Source organism: Mastigoproctus giganteus, chromosome 12 (assembly GCF_048544385.1).
Source record: "Mastigoproctus giganteus isolate SK-2022 chromosome 12, ASM4854438v1, whole genome shotgun sequence".
NCBI lineage: Eukaryota > Metazoa > Arthropoda > Arachnida > Uropygi > Thelyphonidae > Mastigoproctus > Mastigoproctus giganteus.
The window spans coordinates 20,639,628-20,662,604 of NC_143586.1; the positions used below are offsets into that span (position 1 = coordinate 20,639,628).

General features: G+C 36.0%; 1 protein-coding gene across 1 annotated transcript in view; it reads right to left on the reverse strand.

Moving 5' to 3' along the window:
* The window catches only part of LOC150076763 (uncharacterized), a 408,267-nt gene that overhangs the window by 306,308 nt on the left and 78,982 nt on the right, over positions 1 to 22,977 (reverse strand). The window contains exon 6 of the mRNA XM_090386915.1: positions 1,980 to 2,085. Coding sequence (XP_090243041.1) covers positions 1,980 to 2,085 — 106 coding nt within the window. The remainder of the gene's footprint in view (positions 1 to 1,979; positions 2,086 to 22,977) is intronic.

Consider the following 22,977-nt stretch of genomic DNA (forward strand, 5'->3'; position numbering starts at 1 on the left):
GCAACTTTTCTTTGTATTCTTTAGATTTCTTTCCTTAGATTTCTTAAATCATATTAACGCTGGAAGATGAGGAATGAATCACATTGGTCCACTAGATATCAATGGTATATCTTTTGATGATCCTACTCAGGTTTCTGAGAAACTGAATAGATATTCTGCATCTACACATATGAGGAAATTTTTTTTAAAGACGGGATGCCAGAAGTAAGTTTACTTCTCTGTCTTTTTCATCAGCCAAAAGGAAAATAAAAAAAAAAAAAAAACACCTACCTCGCCCATCGATCCCCTCCAAGAATTTTTCTAGTTCTTCCTGAAGGTAAACTTCCACACGTCTATCCTGCAACCATCCCTCCTCGGTTTGAATTTATGCCACCGTGTGTATAGTAAGAGGAAGAATTCCATCAACAATTGAGCTTAATTAATTCATTCAAGTTCCTAGTTTGCAGATGCTACAATTTGCAGAAGTGAAGCCTTTCTCATTGCCCTTCTCTGTACCCATTCCAGCAGATCAACATCCTTTCTAAAATGAGGACTCCAACTCTGTATTGTTTGTTTGTTTGTTTGTTATTTGGTTTTTAGGAGCATTAGCAACTAAGGCCATATTGCTCCGGGAATATTCTGTGGTCATTCCCTGACCTATCCGCATCCTCCGTATTTGGTGTGACGGCTCCAACTCTGTATAAGAGATGGGTCAAGTACTCAAAACGTGGCCTAACCACGACCTTGTACAAAGAGATAATCACCTCTTTATCCCTGCTAGCAAAGTTCCTGTATATTATTGACAAAACCCCATGAGCTGTCCTGGCAGCCTGTCTGAACTGTTCAGAGAACTTCGTATCTGACTGCACAATTATCCCCTAGGTCTTTTTCATTTTCCACTGCGCTGAGTGTAATACCACACAGTTGGTATGTTATTCTGGGATTAATTGGGTTTATATGATGAGTAAAATGTTATAATCTAAAGAAAAGTATGTAATTTCTGTATAATAATAATAATAAAGGAAACTATACAGAAATTTATACTTTGCAGAGCCTTAATGGTAATTAATTGATTTTATTTGCTAATGATTCAATATATGAACCCTCTGTGGCATGGGTTAATGTCATGAGATTTTTGTAAGATTTTGTAGCACTCATGTTTTCCCAAAAAAAAAAAAAAAAAAGTCTAGAAGATTGAAAAGAGTTTAAGCAAAAATTTTGATCAACTTTTTTTTTTTTTGATATGTCAAAATAGTTTGGTGTGAGCAGGATGATTCTTAAATCCTTTGTAGCATTGCTAATATTATACAATTTGTGTACCGTGTAAGTTTTTTAGCATTCATTATTTTCTCATAAACAAATGACTGTAAAGGATTTTTTTATTTTGATATTTTAAAAATTTTTGGCATATATAGGATAATCTCTACTAATATAGGTATTCAAACAAATCATTTTTGCACTTCAGTGACATAGTGTGCTCTCTATATATTTGAAGTAATATAACTGCTTCATCCTTCACCTTTGCTTTGTTATGACTACATGCATGTGCAAAATTAATGAAGTTAAGGACCAAAGAGTTAAGGACTACCCAAGTGTGTATATATATGTACTAGGATGGTCCTTAACTCTTTGGTCCCTAAGTCAAATCAAGACATTTAAATCATGCAACAGTAGTGCTTAGTTCCTGCAAATTTTTGAAACATAATATTGTACACTTCCACTGGAAGTAAAGTGCACAGATCTTCAACTGCTGTTTTTTGAGATGAACAATATGCTATAATTGCTATAATTTACATACACCTCAAAACTGGTGAAGCAATTTCCAGATCCTTTTATATAGACCTATAAAAGGATAATTTGTAGATTACAAGCAATTTTTTTTAATAAAATTTAAAAAGATGCTAGCTTTTTGAGAACTACAGAATTTTGATTTCCAAATTTATGAGGTTTTACTCTATATATTTCATTTTAATACCATTTCAAGAAAATATGTATCTTACCTGTAAAAATGAGGAGTAAACATTAAAAGTGCCCTTCTGTAACAATAAACTAAGATGCCACCTATGAACCTGGCCAGGAAAATTCATGCTTTCCACTTCAAACTCACTAAAAATTGAATACATACATGTATGTATATCAACAAAGGATTTCAAGGACTTTAAAACTCTTAAGCAAAAATTTTGATAAACTTTTTTCTTTTTTTTTTAAATTTTGATATTTCAAAATTGTGTGGTGCATGCAGGATGATTCTTAATTAAGTGCATGTCTTTGGAGAGGGTGGCAGAATAAATTAATCTCTGGAAAAATTCTAAGGAAATCTCTAATCAACATGGGTTATCAAACAAATCATTTTTGCATTACATTGACACAAAGTCTGTTATCCATGTGTTTGAAGCGATTGAAACTCTTCATCCTTCATTGTCTGCTTTGTTATGACTACATGCACATGTGTAACTTCTTGAACTTTTGCCCATGCATGACTACTTCAGCTGCAAAAGTTTCAGAAGTTACACATTTTCCTCTGTCTGAAGTAAAATGTGTGTATAATTGAAGGAACATATATTAATTTTCATGTACTCTTTCAGAAAATGTAAATACAAGAGTCAATCAAGTTCCATGGCCTTCAATATTTCCTAAAATATAAGTAGTGTAAACTGTGTAACAGCATTTTATTTGTTGAACATTATGTGTTGTATCATATGCAGGACAGCTCCTAAACATCAATTCAACTCTCTGCCATGGTACATTATGATGGTACTTAATTTCGTAAAAAGACCAGAAATGAGTGTAGCACTATGATTGTGCAGTGTGAGTGTGAGAGTGTTTGTGTTGTTCAGCTGTTTCTGGCCACTCTGCTACCAGAAAGCAATTATTATTATTACAAAGACCAACTCCCAGTATTCACCTTCATCGCAAGGAGACAGACCACAACTATACATGTATAGCTGGGGTCTGCTATTAATAGATCAGTCCTATCTAGGATTAATGAGGTGCCACACTAACAGGAGGTCAGAGGTTAATCTTACGAGTGCCAGCAATCCTATATGCCTGCGAGCCCAAACTGAAGACAAAAAGTAGTCCTGCCTCAAGAAGAGAGTTAAAAAAAATTACACACACACACACACACACACACACACACACACACACACACACACACACACACACGCCACTGCCTAAAATTTTGAAATCACAATTAAGTTTTCTTAATCTCAATAGTTTAATTAGAATAAGACCAACTTGTTTACCAATCTTTACTAAAATATTTTCTATTATGTAAAAAATCAAAAAAATTAAATAATATTTAAGAAATTTCTAGAATATTCCAGAAAGGTGTAGAAGGCTCTTGAATGTGGTAGAACATCATAGGTGATTTTAGAATATTCTAGATAATGGGAGTATTGTTTCAATATTATAGAAGGCCATAGATGATTCTAGAGTGTTTTGCAATAATATAAATTGAGGAGTAAGGGCTGTAACTTATAAAATAGAACACCCATCATTCATAAAGAGTGTTTGGTTTTGTGTGTTTCATGGTAAACATGCAAGAAATAAGAAACTGAGTGTTGAAAACAGAAGTGCTATTATAACTCTGTATAAAGAAAGTTATTCCATGAGAAGTATTGGCAGAAAAGGTGTTTCTTTTAAGGAGTACAAATTACCATTCAACAATACAAGGAGACTGGCAGTTTAAAGGACAAACCACAATCAAGGTGACTGCACATAACAATGGAAGTACAAGAAAAGACCATAACACTGATTTCTAAATTAATTCGATGACTTACTACACCTAAAATCTGAGCTGGGTTTAACAGGAACAAAGAAACTCCTGTGTCTATATCTGCTGTATAGCTTTGTCTTAAACAAGCAGGCCTCCATGGTTGTGTAGCAGTCCAAAAACCCTTTTTTAAAGTTAGAAATTGAAAGAAAAGGTTGGCTTGGGCTAAGAGCCATCAACATTGGATAATTGAAGAGTGGAAAAACATACTGTGAATTGATGAATTCAAATTTGAAATTTTTGGATCCAAGCATAGAGTTTATGTGAGAGAATTAATTTAAGGAAAAATGGTGCTACATTGTTTAATGCCTATAGTCAAGCATGGTGGTGATTCCATCATAATCTTATAATCTTTACAATAATCTGCATATGAACTATTCTTATCTTAAAAAACCCATTTTGGATTTACAGCAGAATTTTATTATCACCCCAGTGGATAAGGCTTCTAACAACTTTGCTATTTTTTGCAAACAGTTCTATTATACCACTCTTAAAAAGGAAGTTGATAACAGCACTACTTTTCTAGGTTGTTATCTTGGCATTAACACAACCATTAAAAAAATTTATGGCCCTACATAAAAAGTTGCACACTAAAATTCGAAATTCTACTTTACCATTTTTATATATGATAGCCAAGTTCCACAAGCAACCTATTGGCTTCAGATTCATCACAAGTGCTAAAAAAAGTGGCTGTTATTTGCCAGGTAAGCAATTTTTTAAATTGCTAACTACTATCTTTATTAATCTTCCATCTACCTGGATCATCAATAATAATCATAACATCATCAAAACCATTAATTCTAATACTATCATTTTCAGCAATGAAACATACGACTTTTCAAACCTATTTACCTCTCTGCCACATCATCTGATTATTTTTGTACTTAATCAATCATACTCTAAATATAAGAACATTCTACTTGTAGATGAGATTGTTTGGAATAGCTATATTAACCTATGTATTCTCAACAATTTCATTTATGATGGTAAATTTACTTATAGACAAACTGTAAGAATGCCCATGGGCTCACAAATTTCAAGCATAGTCTCTAATTTATTTCTGCATTATTATGAAGATTTATATACTCATAACAATCTAAACCATAATTTCTATGCTTTTCGCTATGTCGACGACATCCTTGTTTTGAATGTTCGTTTTGAAAATATTGCTAAAACTATATACCCAATCGAACTTACCTTGAATAAAGAAAACAATGGCAATCAATATGCTACCTTCCTTGATTTAAGTATTACTTTAAATAGTCCCCCTCTTCATCATAATTTGGAATTATTTGACAAAAGAAGTAAATTTAATTTTAACATTATTTATCTAACTAATTGGAATTCTAATATTTCTATTAAAGTTCATAAAAACATATTAGTTTCACAATATTAGTTTCACATTCATTTTTATTTCTTTTCGATAGCTCAACTCACTCAGTTCTATTTTAATAGCTATAGAGGGCACTAATGTTTTTTTACTCAGCTTTCTACTTTCTATTGTCATAGCTCTTCTTCTGTTTATATTCCATTTACACTACCTATCTTGATGAAATATTTTCTTTCTCAGTAATACATTTCTGCCTACCTTGATGTAACATAACAACAAATAACAGGTATTTAATTGCTCTCTATTATTCATCATTTTTACCTTATATATTTTTATTTTTCGGCATTCTGTATTTTTTGGCATTTTAAAATATAGCACAGGCTAGTGGTATTAGTTTCTACTTCAACTAACACTCTCTCAGCCAAGGCCCTCTCTAAGAGGTTGGGTATTTATGCACCTAGCTTGCCTAGTATCTTTTAAACGCTTTTCCTTTCTATTCTTCTTTCTTCCGTCCATTGAACTATTAGTGTAATACGAGGGCGATTCGGACATTCTTACTTTTCTTATTCTTGCTATTTTCGCCTCCTTTATCTTTATTACTGTTTTCCTTCACTTGCCCTGCATTATTTCCCATTTCTATACCACTGCCTGTCACACTTAATACATTTATGATCTCCAAATTCACTTTTTCGTCTCTTTTTTCAAAACATTTTTATACACTGAGTTCTATTTTTTCATCTTTTCAGAATTTTCATCTCCTTTACATTACATTATATATTCTCAAGTTATGTACATGAAATGAAGGCATTTATTATTACTATTTTTTTTTATTATTTTTTAAATTCATTTAAACTTTAATTTGTTTAATTTAATTACATATACTGTGTTGGGGCTACCTTACTTATGTTTTTGGAGGTTCTATCTTTTTCTCCCTTTTTTTTTTTTTTTTTTTTTGTCTCTATTATTTTTAATCTTTCCCCCATTAACATAAGTTTGCATAGAAATATAGTGGTTTGGTACATGATCAGGTAGTCCCCTGATGAAATGCCTGATCTATGTACCAACTTTGTTTAGTTGGCATCAACCTTTTTTTTTTTTTCTCCTTATTTACCATTCTCCCACTCTCAGTTTGATGCTCACTATTTTTTGTATTAATTAATCATATATTTCTTATTTCCCTTTCAGCTTATCTACGTTTGATTGGCCCACTGATTCAGCCTTTAATTTTATATAATAATTTTATATATACATATATTTTTTTGAGAGGTTCTTAATATTCTTTTTCTTTATATTTCTCATTCTTTTCTTACTTTTCTCCTATTAGGCTTGGCACCTTGTGTTAAATACTTCTCCATCTTTTTTGTATTTTCTATTAATTCTTTCTTCTTCTTCTTTGTCCTTGCCTTCTTCCCACATTCATATGGGGTCGGCATTCCCTTCCTTAATTCTCTTCCTCCATTCCTTTCTAACCAGGGCTTCCTCTCTCCTCCATCCTTTCTCTTTCAAATCCTCTGCCATCTTGTCCTTCTATCTCAGCTTAGGTCTCTCCCTCTTCCTCTTCCCTATCACCTCCAGCTTTTCACACCTCTTCCCTACATACTCCTCACTTCTTCGTTCCACATGACCAAGCCACCTCAACTTAGATTCCTGTATTTTTTTCCTCAGAGGCCCCACCTTAACCGTACCTCTAATGTAGTCAACCTGTCCTTCCTCGTCACGCCACACATCCATCTTAGCATCCTCATCTCTGCCACTTCCATCTTCTTCTCCTGGGCCCTTGTAATTGCCCATGTCTCAGCACCGTACATCAATGTGGTCTAACCACAGTTTTATACACTCTTCCCTTCATTCTACAATTGCCGACTGGGCTAGCCGGGTGGGTAAAGTGCTTGCCTGGCAACCCAAAGGTCGCGGGTTCGAATCCTGCCTTGGGCTTGGATCAAAGTACTGCAAAAACCTTGGGAGGTGCATTATGGCCACAGAAGCTGATGCACCAACAACTACAAAAACAAAAACAAAAACAAAAAAAAAAAAAAAAAACATTCTACAATTAACTTTCTTATCACACAGCACCCCACTCATCTTTCTCCAGTTCAGCCATCCACATTGCACTCTGTGCTGTATTTCTGCACTCAATCCTCCATCCCTCTCAACGTTCGATCCCAGATACTTAAATTTCGAAACATGGTAGCTTTTCCCCCTGCAGTTTTATAGAACTCTCACCTCCATTCAATACCATATATTCTGTCTTTGTTCTACTTATCCTCATGCCTCTATCTTCCAATGCTTTCCTCCATTCCTCTAATTTCTTCTCTGCCTTTCCTTGGGATGATTCGCACAGTACAATATCATCCGCGAACAGTATACTCCATGGTGCTCTACTCTTCACTTCTCTCACCAACACATCCATTACCAGATCAAACAGATATGGTCTGAGAGCTGATCCCTGGTGCAGTCTAACTTCTACAGAGAACCCCTCAGTCATACCTACACTGCTCTTAACCTGAGTCACCGCCCCCTCGTACATATCCTTCACAAGCCTTACATACTTTTCCGATGTACCTTCTCCCTCATACATCTCCATACCTCTTGTCTGGGCACTCTATCATATGCTTTTTCCAGGTCTATAAACACGATGTGCAACTCTACTTGCATCTCCCTGTATCTTTCCATCACCTGCCTTAAAGCAAAGACCGCATCTGTTGCTCCTCTTCCCGGCATGAAACCAAACTGTTCCTCTCCTATTTCTGTCTCCTGCCTTAACCTTCCTTCCACAATTCTTTCCCAAATCTTCATCGAATGAGACATTAACTTTATTCCCCTGTAGTTCCCACATTCCTGCACATCACCCTTTCCTTTAAAGATTGGCACAAGTATACTTTCCCTCCACTCATCGGGTATCCTCGCCTGCTGCCACAGTTTTTCCATCAAGTCCCATAGGATATCGATCCCTTCTTCTTCCAGACTACTCCATACCTCTACTGGTATTTGATCAGCACTACTGCTTTCCCTCTCTTCATTTTTCTGAGTGCGCCTTCCACTTCTTTCCTGCTTATGCCTTCCAATACTCTTACTCTCACATTCATCTCTCCATCCTCGCATAGTGCTCTTGGGTTTTCCTCATTTAATAGCTTCTCAAAATAGTCTTTCCACCTTTCCTTAACCTTCTCTGGGTCCTGTATAACCACTCCCCTCTCATCTTTTATCTGTTTTATTGATGAGAATACTTTGATGCCTTATCTCTTGCTTTGGCTATTCTCATCAGTTGCCTATCTCCCTCTTTCCTTTCCAGTTCTCCATAGGCCTTGTCCACTGCCCTCACCTTTGCTATTGCCACAGCCCTTTTTGTCTCCTTATTTGCTATTGTATATGCTTCTTTATCTTCTCGGCTACCTGTTACATCCCATCTTTTCTTCATCTCCTTTTGTTTTATCACCGATTGCACTTCCTCATTCCACCACCAAGCCTCCTTTCCCTCTGGTGTCCCCTTTCCTGATGTTTCCCCAACTCTTCACCAACTTTCCTTAAAAAACAACTATTTGTTTTCCACCACTCTTGCACGTCTTCCGGTAACTTTATTCCTTTTAGCACCTTTTCCCTGAACTCCTTCCTCAAACCTTCCTCTTTCAATCTCAACCACTTTATCCTTTTCTCCCTCTGTCCTGAATATTTCCTACTTTTGTCCACTGCAACCTCCCAATCAGCCACAAGCAATCTATGTTGTGCAGACACACTTTCTCCGTTTATCGCCTTGCTGTTCCTCATTTCCTTTAGATGCCCTCTACAACATGTGATATAGTCAATCTGGCTTGTCCTTTCCTCACTCCTGTATGTTATCAGCTGGCTTTCTTTCTTTTCGAAGTAGGTGTTAACTATCACCAGGTCGAATGCCACTGCATGTTCTACTGCATGTTCTCCCTTTCTCTATTTCTTTCCCCAATACTCCACCTTCCATACACTCTTCCTTCCTCTCACTTGCCTCTTCCTAAATGACCATTTAGATCACCCCCAACAATCATCCTCTCTTTCTCAGGTATTACCATGACCACTTGATCCATTTCCATCCAAAAACTGTCCTTTTCTTCTTTCCCACATCCTACTTGTGGGGCATATGCACATACTATTGTGGTCAAGTGTCCACCCACGTCCAGCTTGATGTTCATAATCCTATCACTCCTTCTGTTAACCTCACACACTCCATCTTTTAACTCCTTATCAATTACAATACCTACTCCATTTCTTCCTCCCTCATCTGCTCCTCTAAAGAACAACCTATACCCTTCACTGAGCTCTTTTGCTTTATTTCCCCTCCACCTAGTCTCTTGTAGGCATAGGATCTTCATTCTTCTTTTCTGCATCAAATCCACAATCTTTCTGCTCTTTCCATTCATTGTCCCAATGTTCAATGTTCCTATTCTAACACTTTTTAACTCCTTCTTCATCTCTAGCTGAACTAACTTCTTTAACCGGACCCGTCCTTTGTTCAGTAGCCCTGACACACCTACTTTTCATCAATCACCTTTTGTTTTGGCATAGTTTTTACGATCAGATGCCCTTCCTGACGTCAACCCTCACCATTTATCCGGGCTAGGGATTTAAGCTGCCGATCTGCCAAGCCTTACGCAGCTATATAGAAGTGGTAGCTCTTATATAATGGTGATGCTGCAATTTAATTAATTTTCTATTAATTCTTTCTAATTTCATCAATATACTTTTGTATCCTGTTTTTGCACATTCAGGTGCAATTCCTGTTTTTTTCCTTTTCTTTATATTTCCGATTCATGCATACTATATATATATGAGGCCAGAGTATGAATGGTTTATTTGAGAAGTCTGGTAACATGTTACTGTACAAAGTCCCCTTTGGAGTCAATGCATTTTGCCGCCGATGAAACAATTTCTCCTGGGCTAGGCCTCCAGAAATACATCCACCGCAGCAATGATATCATTGTCAGTGAAAAAAATGGATGCCAGCCAGATATATTTTCAAATTAGGAAATAGGTGCAAGTCCAATGGTGCTAGATCTAGAGAATATGGGGGAGGGTCCAAGATTTCAAGGCCACACTCATGCAGTGCTGCCATGGCAGTGAGACTGTGAGCAGGTGCATTTTCCAGGTGGAACGAGTCTCTGTTGACAAGTTTTTCTTGGCACTTGTCTTTGATGTTTTCATGAAAGTGTCTCACAAGATCTGCATAATATGCCCATGTGACTGTCTGGCCTTGATGAAGGTAATCCACTAGCAACACTCCATCAGCATCCAAAAAAATTCGATGCTATCACCTTGCCAGAAAAAGTAATTGACTTGGCTTTCTTTGGAAGGGGAGAAGAACTGTGTTTCCACTGTTTGGACTGCTACTTTGTCTCTGGCTGAAAGTTATGAATACACATCTCATCCATGTTCACAAACTATGCAAAAGTTCACTTGACTTCACACCTCATATGTTTTTGATCTATTGTCAACAAATTTGGGACCGTTGTGCCGACAGCTTTTTCATAGTGAGGACTTCTGTTATTATGTGGTCCACATCACATGTTCAGTTGCCCAAAATGCTCTCAATGTACTAAATTTGTCGACCACTCATCACCAGATCATGTAAACTGTGAACAACTTCTAGAGTGAAGAACATTGCAGGTCTTCCGCAGCGTGGATCATTTTCCAGACTTTCCCTTCCTCCCTCATTTAAATTCTGCTTCCCATTTCTTAACCACAGAATAGGAAAGGGCATCCTTCCCCAATATTGTAACCATATCCCCATGAATTGCTATCTTTCCTCATTCACACAACTTTGTTGACTTCAGGATGTTATTGAAATTAAAAAATACATTATTGAAATGTTATTGAGATGTAATTAAAAATATATTTTTTTGAAACATTACTGAAATGTAATTAAAAAAGACATTATTGAAACTGCATGAAACTTGGTGGGTTACCAAGTTTCATGCAGTTTCAATATTCTGTACATTAAGTACAGAATATTTTAAACTGTACCACTACCCTTTCCTTGAAAGGGTAGTGGTACAGTTTAAAATATTCTGTTTAAAACTACCACTACCCTTTCCTTGAAAGGTAGTGGTAGTTTTAAAATTTGCATCTTATGCAAACTTTTCAAATTCCCTTGTGTATGTGTATGTCTGCAGAAATACAGAAATATAGAAAAAAATAAAGACTAAAGAAAGAAAATAAATCACAGTATAAAAAATATATAAAATATAAATAAATATGCAAATAAAAATAAAAATAGATAACTATATTGCAGTATAATGCACAACCCTGAAGTTGTTATCAAGAGTCAACCACCAAAATTGTGTGAAAAAACAACAATATAGTCTTTGTTTCTAATGTAAGGCACATCCCATGAAATAAAAAAATAAAAAGTGGTGAATTTAGAAATAATTTAATAAAATTAATGAATTTAAAATTTATCAGATTAAGGCTGAAAGGAGATAAATATGGGGAGAACACATAATGCAGGCACAAAAGAAACAAAACCAAAACCAAAAAAGAGATGCAATGGAAATATCTAGAACATAAAAGACTAAGACAGCAGAGATCTCGAGTGGTAAAAAAAATGAATGAATGAAATGAAAGTAACAGGTCTCATGAGAGAATTCATGATAAATACAACCCAGAAGAGAGAGAGAGAGAGAGAGAGAGAGAGAGAGAGAGAGAGAGAGAGAGAGAGAGAGATTAAAAAAAAAAAAAAAAAAAAAGCAGAATTAATTTAACCTCTTACTTTCATTTCATTCATTCTCTTTTTTCTTTCTTTTTTTTTTTTTTTTTTTACTGCTTGGGGTCTCTCTTGTCTTAGTATTTTTTATTCTAAATATTATTATTATTATTATTATTAATAGCTATATGGTGCAAGGAAGCCTGAGGCTTATGCTGTACCAGCCAAAAAAAAAATTCCCAAGTTACCCTAAGAGAGAGAGAGAGAGAGAGAGAGAGAGAGAGAGAGAGAGAGAGAGAGAGAGAGAGAGAGAGAGAGAGAGAAGTAGAAGGGAATCACCAATAAAGAGAAGAATGATGATATCCAGCTCAGAACCCTGGGTGTGCCAAGCCCATACTCACCAGATGTGAGCCCCTGGGGTAAATATTTCCCCATTACATCTCCTTTTTGGTTCTAGTTTAATTTTGGTTGTCATTTAGTCAGTTAAGTGAGTTCTTTTACTATTTTGTTTGTATATTTTCCTTTTGTTCCTCTGTTGAGTCAACTACGAACCACATGTGCATTTTGTGTAAACCCCCCCCATATTTATCTCCTTTTGGCCTTAATTTCGAATTCATTAATTTTATTAAATTCTTTCTAAATTCACCATTTTTTAATTCTTTACTTCACAGCATATGCTTTGCATTAGAAACAGAGCCTCCATATTGTCATCTTTTATTGCAATCCTGGTGGTTAACTCCTGAAATGACACCAAGGCTGTGTGTTATATGGCAATATATTCATCTAAGTTTATTTTTATTTGTGTATTTTATTTGTTTTTATACTGTTAATGTCTTTCATTTCTTTTACTCTTTTTTCTATATTTCTTCACCCTATTGCTCATATCATTTATATTCATTATGGTTGTGGAGTACTTTGTCTATCAGTGGCCCTTGTCCATAAAACTACCTCCTCTTTTTCATTTTCATTTTTTATTTTTCATAATATAAAAATATATATATATACAACTGTAAATATTAAAAGGAGAAGGAGTATGAAAAGGAAAAATACAGTTGTCTCTTGTTTGGGGTTTTCATAAAAAAAAAAAATCTAAATCACCTCATTAAAAATGAGGGCCTCATTTTATCATAGCTTTATAATGCTGACGAGACTGGGCTTTTTTTTTATAGTGCTGTTCCTGAAAATACCCAGGCTTACAAGCATGAAACAAGCACCCCTAGTCATAAGCTAAAAAGGGGCGAATTTCAGTTTTATTTTGTGCAAATGCTGATGGCTTGCATCAGCTTAAGCCTATGGTAGTTGGTAAGGCAAAAAAAAACCTGTGCTTTAAAGAATTTAATGAACCAGTTACTGGTGATATATTCCCACTCAAAAAATGCATAGTTTACAATGGATATTTTCTGTGACTGGTTCTTTATCCATTTTATTCCTGATGTGCGTCGCTATCAGACAGATGTGCTGAAAATTCCTTCTCATGAAATAAAGACTGTTTTACTGCTAGATGATAATGCACCTGCTCACACTAATGCTGAGAGGTTAGTTAGCAGGGATGGGAGAATTAAATATGTTTTTCTGCCTCCTAACACTACTTCACTGATACAGCCAATGGATCAGGGTGTAATCATTGCATGTAAGTGATTGTATAAGAAGAAGTTTTTGAGAGAGGTGATGGATTGTTTTGGAAGAAACAGAAGATACAAGAGGCTCCAGGACACTGCAAAATTTACATGCATACAACATCAGGTCTGCTGTCTTCAACTTAGCAGCTGCGTGTAAAGATATAAAGATTACTACCTTGGCCAATGCTTGGAAAAAGTTGTACGATGTAGAACCTGAAATGGACTTTGAGGGAGTTGAGGCATCTAATTTTTGGGACACTCTTCTGAGGGCCAGCAACAAAAAATGCAACTGCGAATGATGTGGAACAGTGGCTCGAAGGTGATCTGGGCTATCAGATTTTTTCTGAGGTAGAGATTGCGGAAAATGTTCTTCATGGAGAACAAGAGGATGATGATGACAAAGAATCAGTTGCACCTCATCCTAAATTGTCTGTTATAAGACATATGGATGATATCATACATTATAATGAATCATCATCAGACCCTGATGTGCTTCCTTATTATGAACATTTTAGAGAATTTCGAAGGCAACTGAAGGCAACTGAAGCTCCATATGACAGTTGTTTCTGACTCTGAAAATTCTGATTCTTTCAATTAAGTTATTATTAATATTGAATATTATGTATCTTTTTTTAACTTTTTTTATGTTTTTTATTCAATGAAGTTTAAGAATTTTAAAGTATTTTTCCTCCTCTAAAATGGATTTAAATGAAAAAACTAATGTTCACGTTGAAAACAACTTTGTGTAAGCTTTAAGAAAAAACAATAAAAAAAGTGGTCAAAACACTGCATTAGTTACATTGTATAGTTTTTGACATGTTTAATTAAAATAAAGTTTGGTTCCTGTTGTAAATTTATTTTTATATTTTTAATAGATTAGTCACGTGTATAAATTACTTAATGTACATTATAATAATATTTTATTCATACTTATACATTATAATAATATTTTATTCATACTTATACATTATAATAATATTTTATTCATACTTATACATTATAATAACATTTTAATACATCCTGTACATTATAAGTTCGTTATTAATATATGTTTTCAAAATACATTCGATTTAACGGACTTTCGGCAAAAGGGGACACCCCTTCCCCCAATTAGTCCGTTAAATTGAGGGCCTACTGTATTTTTTTTAGAAATTGCGAAATGATGGATAAATGCAAAAGAGTTGTGCTTTCAATCGAACAAAAACTTGAAATTATTCAAAAGTTTGAAAAAGGTGCATCCGTTAAATTTTAACGGATCCATATGTGACATTGTAAAAAATAAAGGGAAGCTATTAGTAAAATCAACATTGCAAAAAATAAAGGGAAGCTATTAGATTTAAAATCAACAGGAAAGGAATTTAAATAAAGGAAATAAAGGAATTAAAATAAAGGAAAGCTATTAGATTTAAAATCGACATTGCAAAAAATAAAGGGAAGTATCATATTGGACATGTGAGTAGTGCGTGGTAAGTTTTTTTGTTTTTTATCTATCACCATATTTTTTATGTAGATTGCTGAACATTTTTCAATATTTCTGGACTAACCAGGATTTTTTTTTTTTTTTTACCATCTATTCTGGAAAATCGAGAGTCTACTGTAATTTATATACGTAAATATATATATACACACTTATAATATAAAAAAATATACATAACAAGGAGAAAGAAAAAAAAAAAAATATATATATATATATATATACACAGGGTGTCTCAAAAATATTGGTACAAACATTCAGGGGAGGTAGGTAACATCCAAAGGAATGTGAATCGCATAGATAGGAACCCATAACCGGAAACACACGGGAAAGTAGTAGCAGAGGCACAAGGAGCAGAAATGACACAAGACAGTAATTAGTGGCAAACATTTATTTGACATAATATTAACAATGGAGTACGAGATGGATGCATTTCATGATGTTACAACAGATGCTCGAAGGATGCACCACGAGAAGCGATGCATGTGTCACACCGACGCAGCATGGATTGGCGGACACGGTCGAACATACCTGGAGTTTCTTTGACAATAGCAGCAGCAGTGCAGACGAGTCTTACCATGAGATCCATTTCCGTCTCCACAGGCGATTCATACAAGATAGATTTAACGGCCCCCACAGAAAAATCAAGACTCGATAAATCAGGTGAGTGTGGGGGCCAGGCAACGGGTCTACCACGGCCAATCCATCGACACCCAAAACGCCTGTTCGAATGGTCACGAACACACCTTCCATAATGGGCAGGCACCCCGTCATGATGAAACAAAATGTTGCATCTCGCATTTGCTAGAACATCGTCAAGTAACCCTGGTAGCACTTGTTCAAGAAAGATCCGATATTTAGCAGAGTTCATGCAGGATGGTAACAGGTATGGACCGACTAAGCAGTCACCGACCATACCTGCCCACACATTTATTGCGAAGCGATGTTGTGCCTCATGTGGACGCACACCGTGTGGGTTATCATGAGCCCACACATGAGCATTGTGCTGATTGAATAAGCCTTCCCGAGTGAAATAATCTTCATCCGTGAACAAAATATAGGCTGGAAAAATCGAGTCTTGAACATATTCTTGGAGAAACCACTGCGCAAAAGCCACACGTGCAGGATGATTTTGGGGGAGCAGTAACTGAGCCCTTTGGAGATGAAAGTGGTGTATGGAATCGTCATGTCAGACACGCTGTACACTACGAGATACTCCTAAGGCAGAGGCAACGGCACGTGTGCTGGTAGTAGGATTATTCTGGACGGCATTCAACACACTTTCTTACATGGTGGGAGTTCGCGTCGAATGTGGTCTGCCCGCACTACTCCTGTTACCTCTAAATGACCCATAATCGCACAAATTTTGATGCACACGCACAAAAAAACGGTGGTCCGGTACATGTCTATCTGGGAATATCATAATATCATAAATTCATTGAGCGGCTTGTCCATTGCCCTCTGCTAATCCATACACTAGGTGCATGTCTGCTAGCTCACAGTTCGTATATCGATGCATGCTCTTCATGTGGCGACTACTGTTTGAATGAGTAAACCAGAAATTTTCTCTCTCGTGAACTGATGAACAGCACAGTCTACTGACTTACGGTGACGTTTCCGGTTATGGGTTCCTATGCGATTCACATTCCTTTAGATGTTACCTACCTCCCCTAAACAGTTGTACCAATATTTTTGAGACACCCTGTATATAATAGGAGAAAAAAAGGATGTTATATTAAAGTTGTGTATAGTCATAAAGTTAGATATCCTTGAAAGATAGTACGAAGAAATTAGATCCAGTCAAGTCCAAGCGAAAGAAGAGTTCATATTCAATAGTCAAGTCCAATTCAAGGATGCCAAGTTCCATAGAGGTAGTAGGCTTTAGGTTGTATGTAACCAACAACAATCTACACACTAGAGTCCACAACCAAGATAGATGTCCAGTCCAGGAGACTCTAGTCACACAGCTTATCCTGGAAAGTTATTGTTATTTGGTTTTTTAGGAGCATTAGCAACTAAGGCCATTATTGCTCCAGGGATATGCGGTGGTCATTCCCTGACCTTTCCGCACCCTCCGTATTTGGTGGTGGCAGGCTCGAACCCCATCCTGGAAAGATCCATGTCAGATGGCACCTAAGCATTCAAGATGAAAACACACATAAAAGTTCATATGTAAGTTCAATAAATGTCCAATTCAGGACAACAGGTTCATATCCAAGAGAGGCAGCTCCAGTAACTTCTATTATAGGTCAGTAGAAGCAATTAGGTGCAGATTCAATTAGAAATGTACAAAGAAGTATGCCCTGCAAACTAAGAAGATAACTGGCAAGGAGAGACATCTTCGGAGTCACCCAGAGGAATCTAGTTGATATAGTTATCACATCCAGATATCAAAAGAAGTCCTAGTTATCATCAGGCATAAAATACATGAGACCAGTCCATTATTATGGACTGATTATATGTCTTCCAGATGTCATGAAACTGGAGATTCATCAATGATCCGAGAGTCAGTTTATTTCCAGGTTAAAGTTTTGTTGTTCTAATTATTGTCAGTGTGGATGTAATATGGTATATAGCATTCATTTAATATATGAGTCAAATGTCTTTAACAACTGTCTGGGAGGAAGCTGATTTAAAAAAGGAGGACCAGCATAATATCAGGACCAGCATAATATCCAAGTAATCAAATATCAAGTTCTGGGAAGGTCATGTTCTTTTGGATGATTTGCCTACAATTTCTTTATGTTTGTCGATGTATAATGTCTTTAATGATAACCACAATTTCATTCCAGATCAATCTAGAAGCAGTCAGGTATCCCAAACATCCCATATAATAATTGTTCAAATTCATCATTAGATGGTAGCAATACAGTGGCCCACACAGAAAAGACAGCATTTGACAGCTAACTGCATGAAATTATTATATGTGTAATAATATCTTACACTTAATTTTAAGATATATCTTAAAAATATCTTACACTCAATAAAATATTGAGTGCAAGATATTTTTCTTATCTGTTACCTGATTAGGGAAGCTGTACCAATGTTTACCTTCTGTGCAAGACCTATTCAGCAAAGCTTTGGAACAGCCAAAGGGCAGACCTATTGTAAACATTTTGAATTTGTTCACCAGGAGTAGACTGAGATTTCATAGCATTGTCAAGATCTCCATGTAAGGGACAGTGAATAAGAGATGGTGCCAATTTGCTTCACTTCCACAAGCACATATGTCTTAACTGGTAAATTTGAAAATGAATGCATGTCAGTACATGCATTCATTTTCAAATGCATGTACTGACAGATGTGCTTGTTGAAACAGCTTAGAGTTTAATGAGCCATGTCCTGTTAATAGAAATAAGGAGTATAAATCAGAGGTGAACCATTTCCTATCACTTTTTTTTTCATTTAAAAAGTTACCTCAGCAATGAAGGATCTTGTTGCTGTGCCTTTAAAATATATCCCAATGAGGTGTGTCATAAGTTCACCAGTTCCATATTCTGCACCTTTCTTGTTTAGGATCAGCCTCCAGATTAATGGTTATGTTGAGTATTATATCTGGTACACATTGTTTGGTCCATTAACATAAGCCAGGAAAAACAAGGTGAAGGTCTAGGGAAACAGTTCCTGCTGTGACTCAAAGCTGAGGATCCTACAGGCACAGAAGAAACACCAGCAGCAGCATTGTTCTTTACAATGAAATTAGTTTGGTTTGGATCTCTGAATGTGTTGCCCTATGGAATCACAAACCCACACCATACGTGGCCATAGGAACAAACAACAAATCAATATAATAAGTTAGCAAGGTTTTCCTATTCAGCCTTCAGTTGTTTCTAGAGACTAACTAGGGCTCCAATTAATTCTTTATTTTAGTGATGTGACTGTTATTTATCACAAGGAATGAATCTTAGGTAACTGTCTGCCGGGATACCTTGGCATCATAGTAGATAACTATTGCTCTGACCTGTACGTTAGGCACTGTGATCAATGTTACCAATGATATATAAGTTAGGTAGCCTGTTGTAGCAGAGCTTGCCTTTGAAGATCATCTTCATCTTAGTTGTGGATATATCAGTAGGAAGCAAACACAGTATTCTCCACGGCCATTTGCATATGACACATGTTTTTGCATGCTTGTTTGCATATGACACATTTGTTTCCAAAACTATTTACACCTGAGAAACAGTAAGTTTGCACAGAAGTTTGTCAGGAGCTGCAACAGATGGTTACTGAAGATGGTAAGGCTCTGCACAAGGCGTTAATGGTGGATGAGACACAGCCTCATCATTTTGATCCTGATAGCAAACAACAAAGCTCTGTTTGAAAGTCTACATCATCACCAATACCGAAAAGAGCAAAAATGTTGTAGCATCTGCAGGAAAGGTTATGGTCATCTCTCTTTTTTTTGATGTTCAAGGAACAGTTTACCAGCATGCTGTTCCATGTTATACGACTGTTACGGGACCTCACTACAAAACCGTACTGCACACTTTGCAGGATCACATTTGTCACAAACAACCATAAGCAGGTGGGTGAATGCTGCATCACAATAATGCAAGAACAGCCCTGACCTTGCACTCTGCAATTTTTTTTTTATTTCCAAAGTTAAAGAAGGAGCTGTGAGGAAACTGTTTCCAGTCATCAGAAGTTGTAAAGGCATCAGAGGTGATTTTCAAATGCATGTCCAAAAATGGCTTCCACCATGTTTTTGAAGAATGGCAGAAATTTGAGTAAGTGTATTTCATCAAATGGGGACTACTTTGAAAAGGACCATCAAAATATTGATGATTGATAATGGTAGGTTGTGAAAAAAAAAAATTTATGATCATTCTTTATTGATCAGCCCTCAGTTTCCTTTTTACAAAAAATTAATATGGTTGACTAAGCACTGTTACAATTATTGTTTTGCACCTGAATAAATTGACAATCTGTTGAATGATGCTCTCCTTCATCACCCAGATCCAAGAAATTTTAATGAGAGTTAAACAAAATAAAACAAGTACTTATACTTCCTGAGCTAATTTTTGCATTAATTACATCCCATACAGTCAGAAGACAACAGAGAATAGTGTTCCATTTCTAAAGAAGTTGTTGAGACCTGAACTGCCAAAGAAGCAGCCAGACATGTTAAAACAAGCCTATTTATTCTACATGACATTTTTATTCTGCATGACATGACAAGGTCTGGATGATGATTAAGTTGTTACGTGAACAAAACTAGGAAATTTTGTCCCACCCTGCCTACAGTCCACATTGCAATCCTTTTGCTTCCAAAGCTGAAGTAGCTTTTAAAGAAACAAGATCCCTCTCCCATGAACTCAGTACAGCTAAAAACAGCACTGCACAAGCACTCAAAAGAAGCATCATCCTCAATGATGACAAACTGTAAGTGAGCAGATGGACTGTACCAAAGGGTTATTGTGGCTGGTACACATTGTTTGATCCTGTTCCCCCCCCAAAAAGGTGTTGGTCTAGGGAAACTGTTTGCTGCTATGTAATAACTGACTTTATTCAGGTTTAATAAACTGCCATTTATATTGACTGGTCCCTCATAAAATTCACATAAACATACCCTTAACACACAGATTTCACACAAAATTAAAATTATAATTTATACAATTAGACTAGGATATACACAATTTACAGACACAATACACTTATGTGTCAGTGAATTTTCTGTAAATTGTATGCATTCTATGCTCAGTTTGCTTGCTTGCTTGCTGGATGAAAAACTAGATTTTCAAGAGGGAGGGGGGGGGGACTATGAAACCTTCTCCCAAGAACAACTAATTCATCCTCCTATGGTGTGAAAAAAAACCATAAAAATTCCTCCTGCCTTCACACAGTTGAACCCAGCCCTTTTCCACATGATGACCTTCACTTTTCCACTTTCGATAGGTCAATATCTTTGCTAAGTATGGAAATATATTGACCTGCTTGTATAGGCACAAAGTACAGTAAAAAGACTGGTTTGATATAAAGAGATATAGGGAAAAAAATCAGTTCCGTAAGGCATAAATCTATAAGGCATGGCATAATTTTGTAAACAGCTATGATAACGAATTATCTATATCACAGTTATATAAATTTTCTCTAGCTTGAAGCACTTCCTGAATTAATTATTATAATGTTTAAGGGTATAAAAGGTTGAGCAATTTAATGATGGAGAATTTTCTCATTCTAGGATGATGCAAACAAGGGGATACAGATTTAAGTTTAAAAATAATAATAGAAAATATAAATAAATAACTGCAGACTGGATGTACAAAAATTTGCCTTTGGTTGAAGAGTTATCAACTGTTAGAACAAAACACCCAGTCTTGTAGAAGATGCATATTTTAAATCAGATGCAGTAATATCTCGTTTTTTTTTATATTTTATTCTTATTGTTACACTTAGATAGCTTTCTCTTAGGGTAATTTCTCAACATAATCAATAAATTATATTATAATATTATATTTAGTTTATTATAATATTATATTTAGTTTATTATAATATTATATTTAGTTTATTGCATAATCAATAAACTAAATATAATAAATATACCAAATTTAATTTAATAAATAAATAAATAAGTAAACCATCACAGATCCGATTAATGCCATCTTATAAGATTAAACATTATATCCGTCTGTATATTATTTTATTATTTACTTATTTAAGATGTTAGTTACAGTGGTAGAGTCTAATGTTGTAGTTATGATCAAAATTTTAGCAGGTTATAGAGTATACCGAGAAACAAACCGGTACGATATAACAGCCCAAGAAACATAAAAACCTATGTAACGCCTACGGCAACCTGGAAAAAATATATATGTGTGTGCCGTATGTATGCACACCATTCAAAAAAAGGCTGGAAACATAACATGACTGAGTTCCAATGGGGTGATTACTAGGACTAAATTATCATGGATGAGCATGCCAAATACACTGCTTGTGTTTAGTGTGTTCATATAGCCATGTCTGGTGTGTATCAAGAGCGGATCAACAGTAGAAGCAGAGATATATCCCACATATCCCAGCCACATGTTGTTAACCAAAGATGGCATGAAACAACTGCCACTCAATACAATACAGAAGTAGCATGATCCATTTCAATGTAGATCATGTCTGACATCAGCACAGCTGAGCTATCACAACCAACAACCTACCAGAGTACTTCTACTGACAGAATATCACAAGCAAATGCACTACAGCAAGAACTGGAGTGGAGCCATTAGACGGTAGATGACCAAAAATGGGTTGCCTTGTCCAATGAATCATGTTTCTATCTGTACCATGCAAACAGAGGTGATAGGGTGTTACCACTTAAAATTAACTTCTCAAACCCCACTGCAAGAAGGAGATGTACAGTTCAGCAAGGGTAATATAATGCTCTAAAGCATGTTTGGATGGAAGATTGGCAGCCCCTCTTTTTACCTGTAAATCAGCAAATCATTGAAGACATTAACATTAGTAGAGGCATATGATGCAACAAAGCAAGCATATGCAGCATCAGCCAAAAAAAAACATCTCCCACTTCATTACTCCATTCGTTCCAATTGCCTGTCCAGCTCAGCCTTAAATTTATTTAGCCTATCAACTTTCACAACAAAAGATAGAAGTCTGTTAAACCAATCAATCACCCACTGGCTAAAGGCAAATTTCTGCACATCTATTCTACAACTGTCTTTCCTCAATTTGAATCTATGACCCCTCAGGTTCTTAATCTGAGCAATAGGAAGAATCCCATCAGCATTCAGCTTGCTCAAGCCATTCAAGGCCTTATACACCTCAATCAGATCACCTTTCAGGTGCCTACTCTCCAGGTGCTGCAATTTGCAGAACTTAAGCCTTTCTTGGTAACAGCACCCCTTTGTTCCCCTCACCAATCTTGTTGCCCTTCTTTGTACACATTCTAGCAACTCTACATCCTTCCTAAAATGAGGCCTCCAGGCCGGTACACAGAACTCTAGGTGTGGCCTGACCATTGCCTTGTACAACGGGATAATCACCTCCCTGTCCCTGCTAGCAAAATTCCTACATATCATTGACAATACTCCATTACAACCCCTCTGCACTGCTCAGCGAACATCATATTTGACTGCACAATTACCCCCAGGTCTTTTCCACTTCTCTGAGTGTAGTACCACA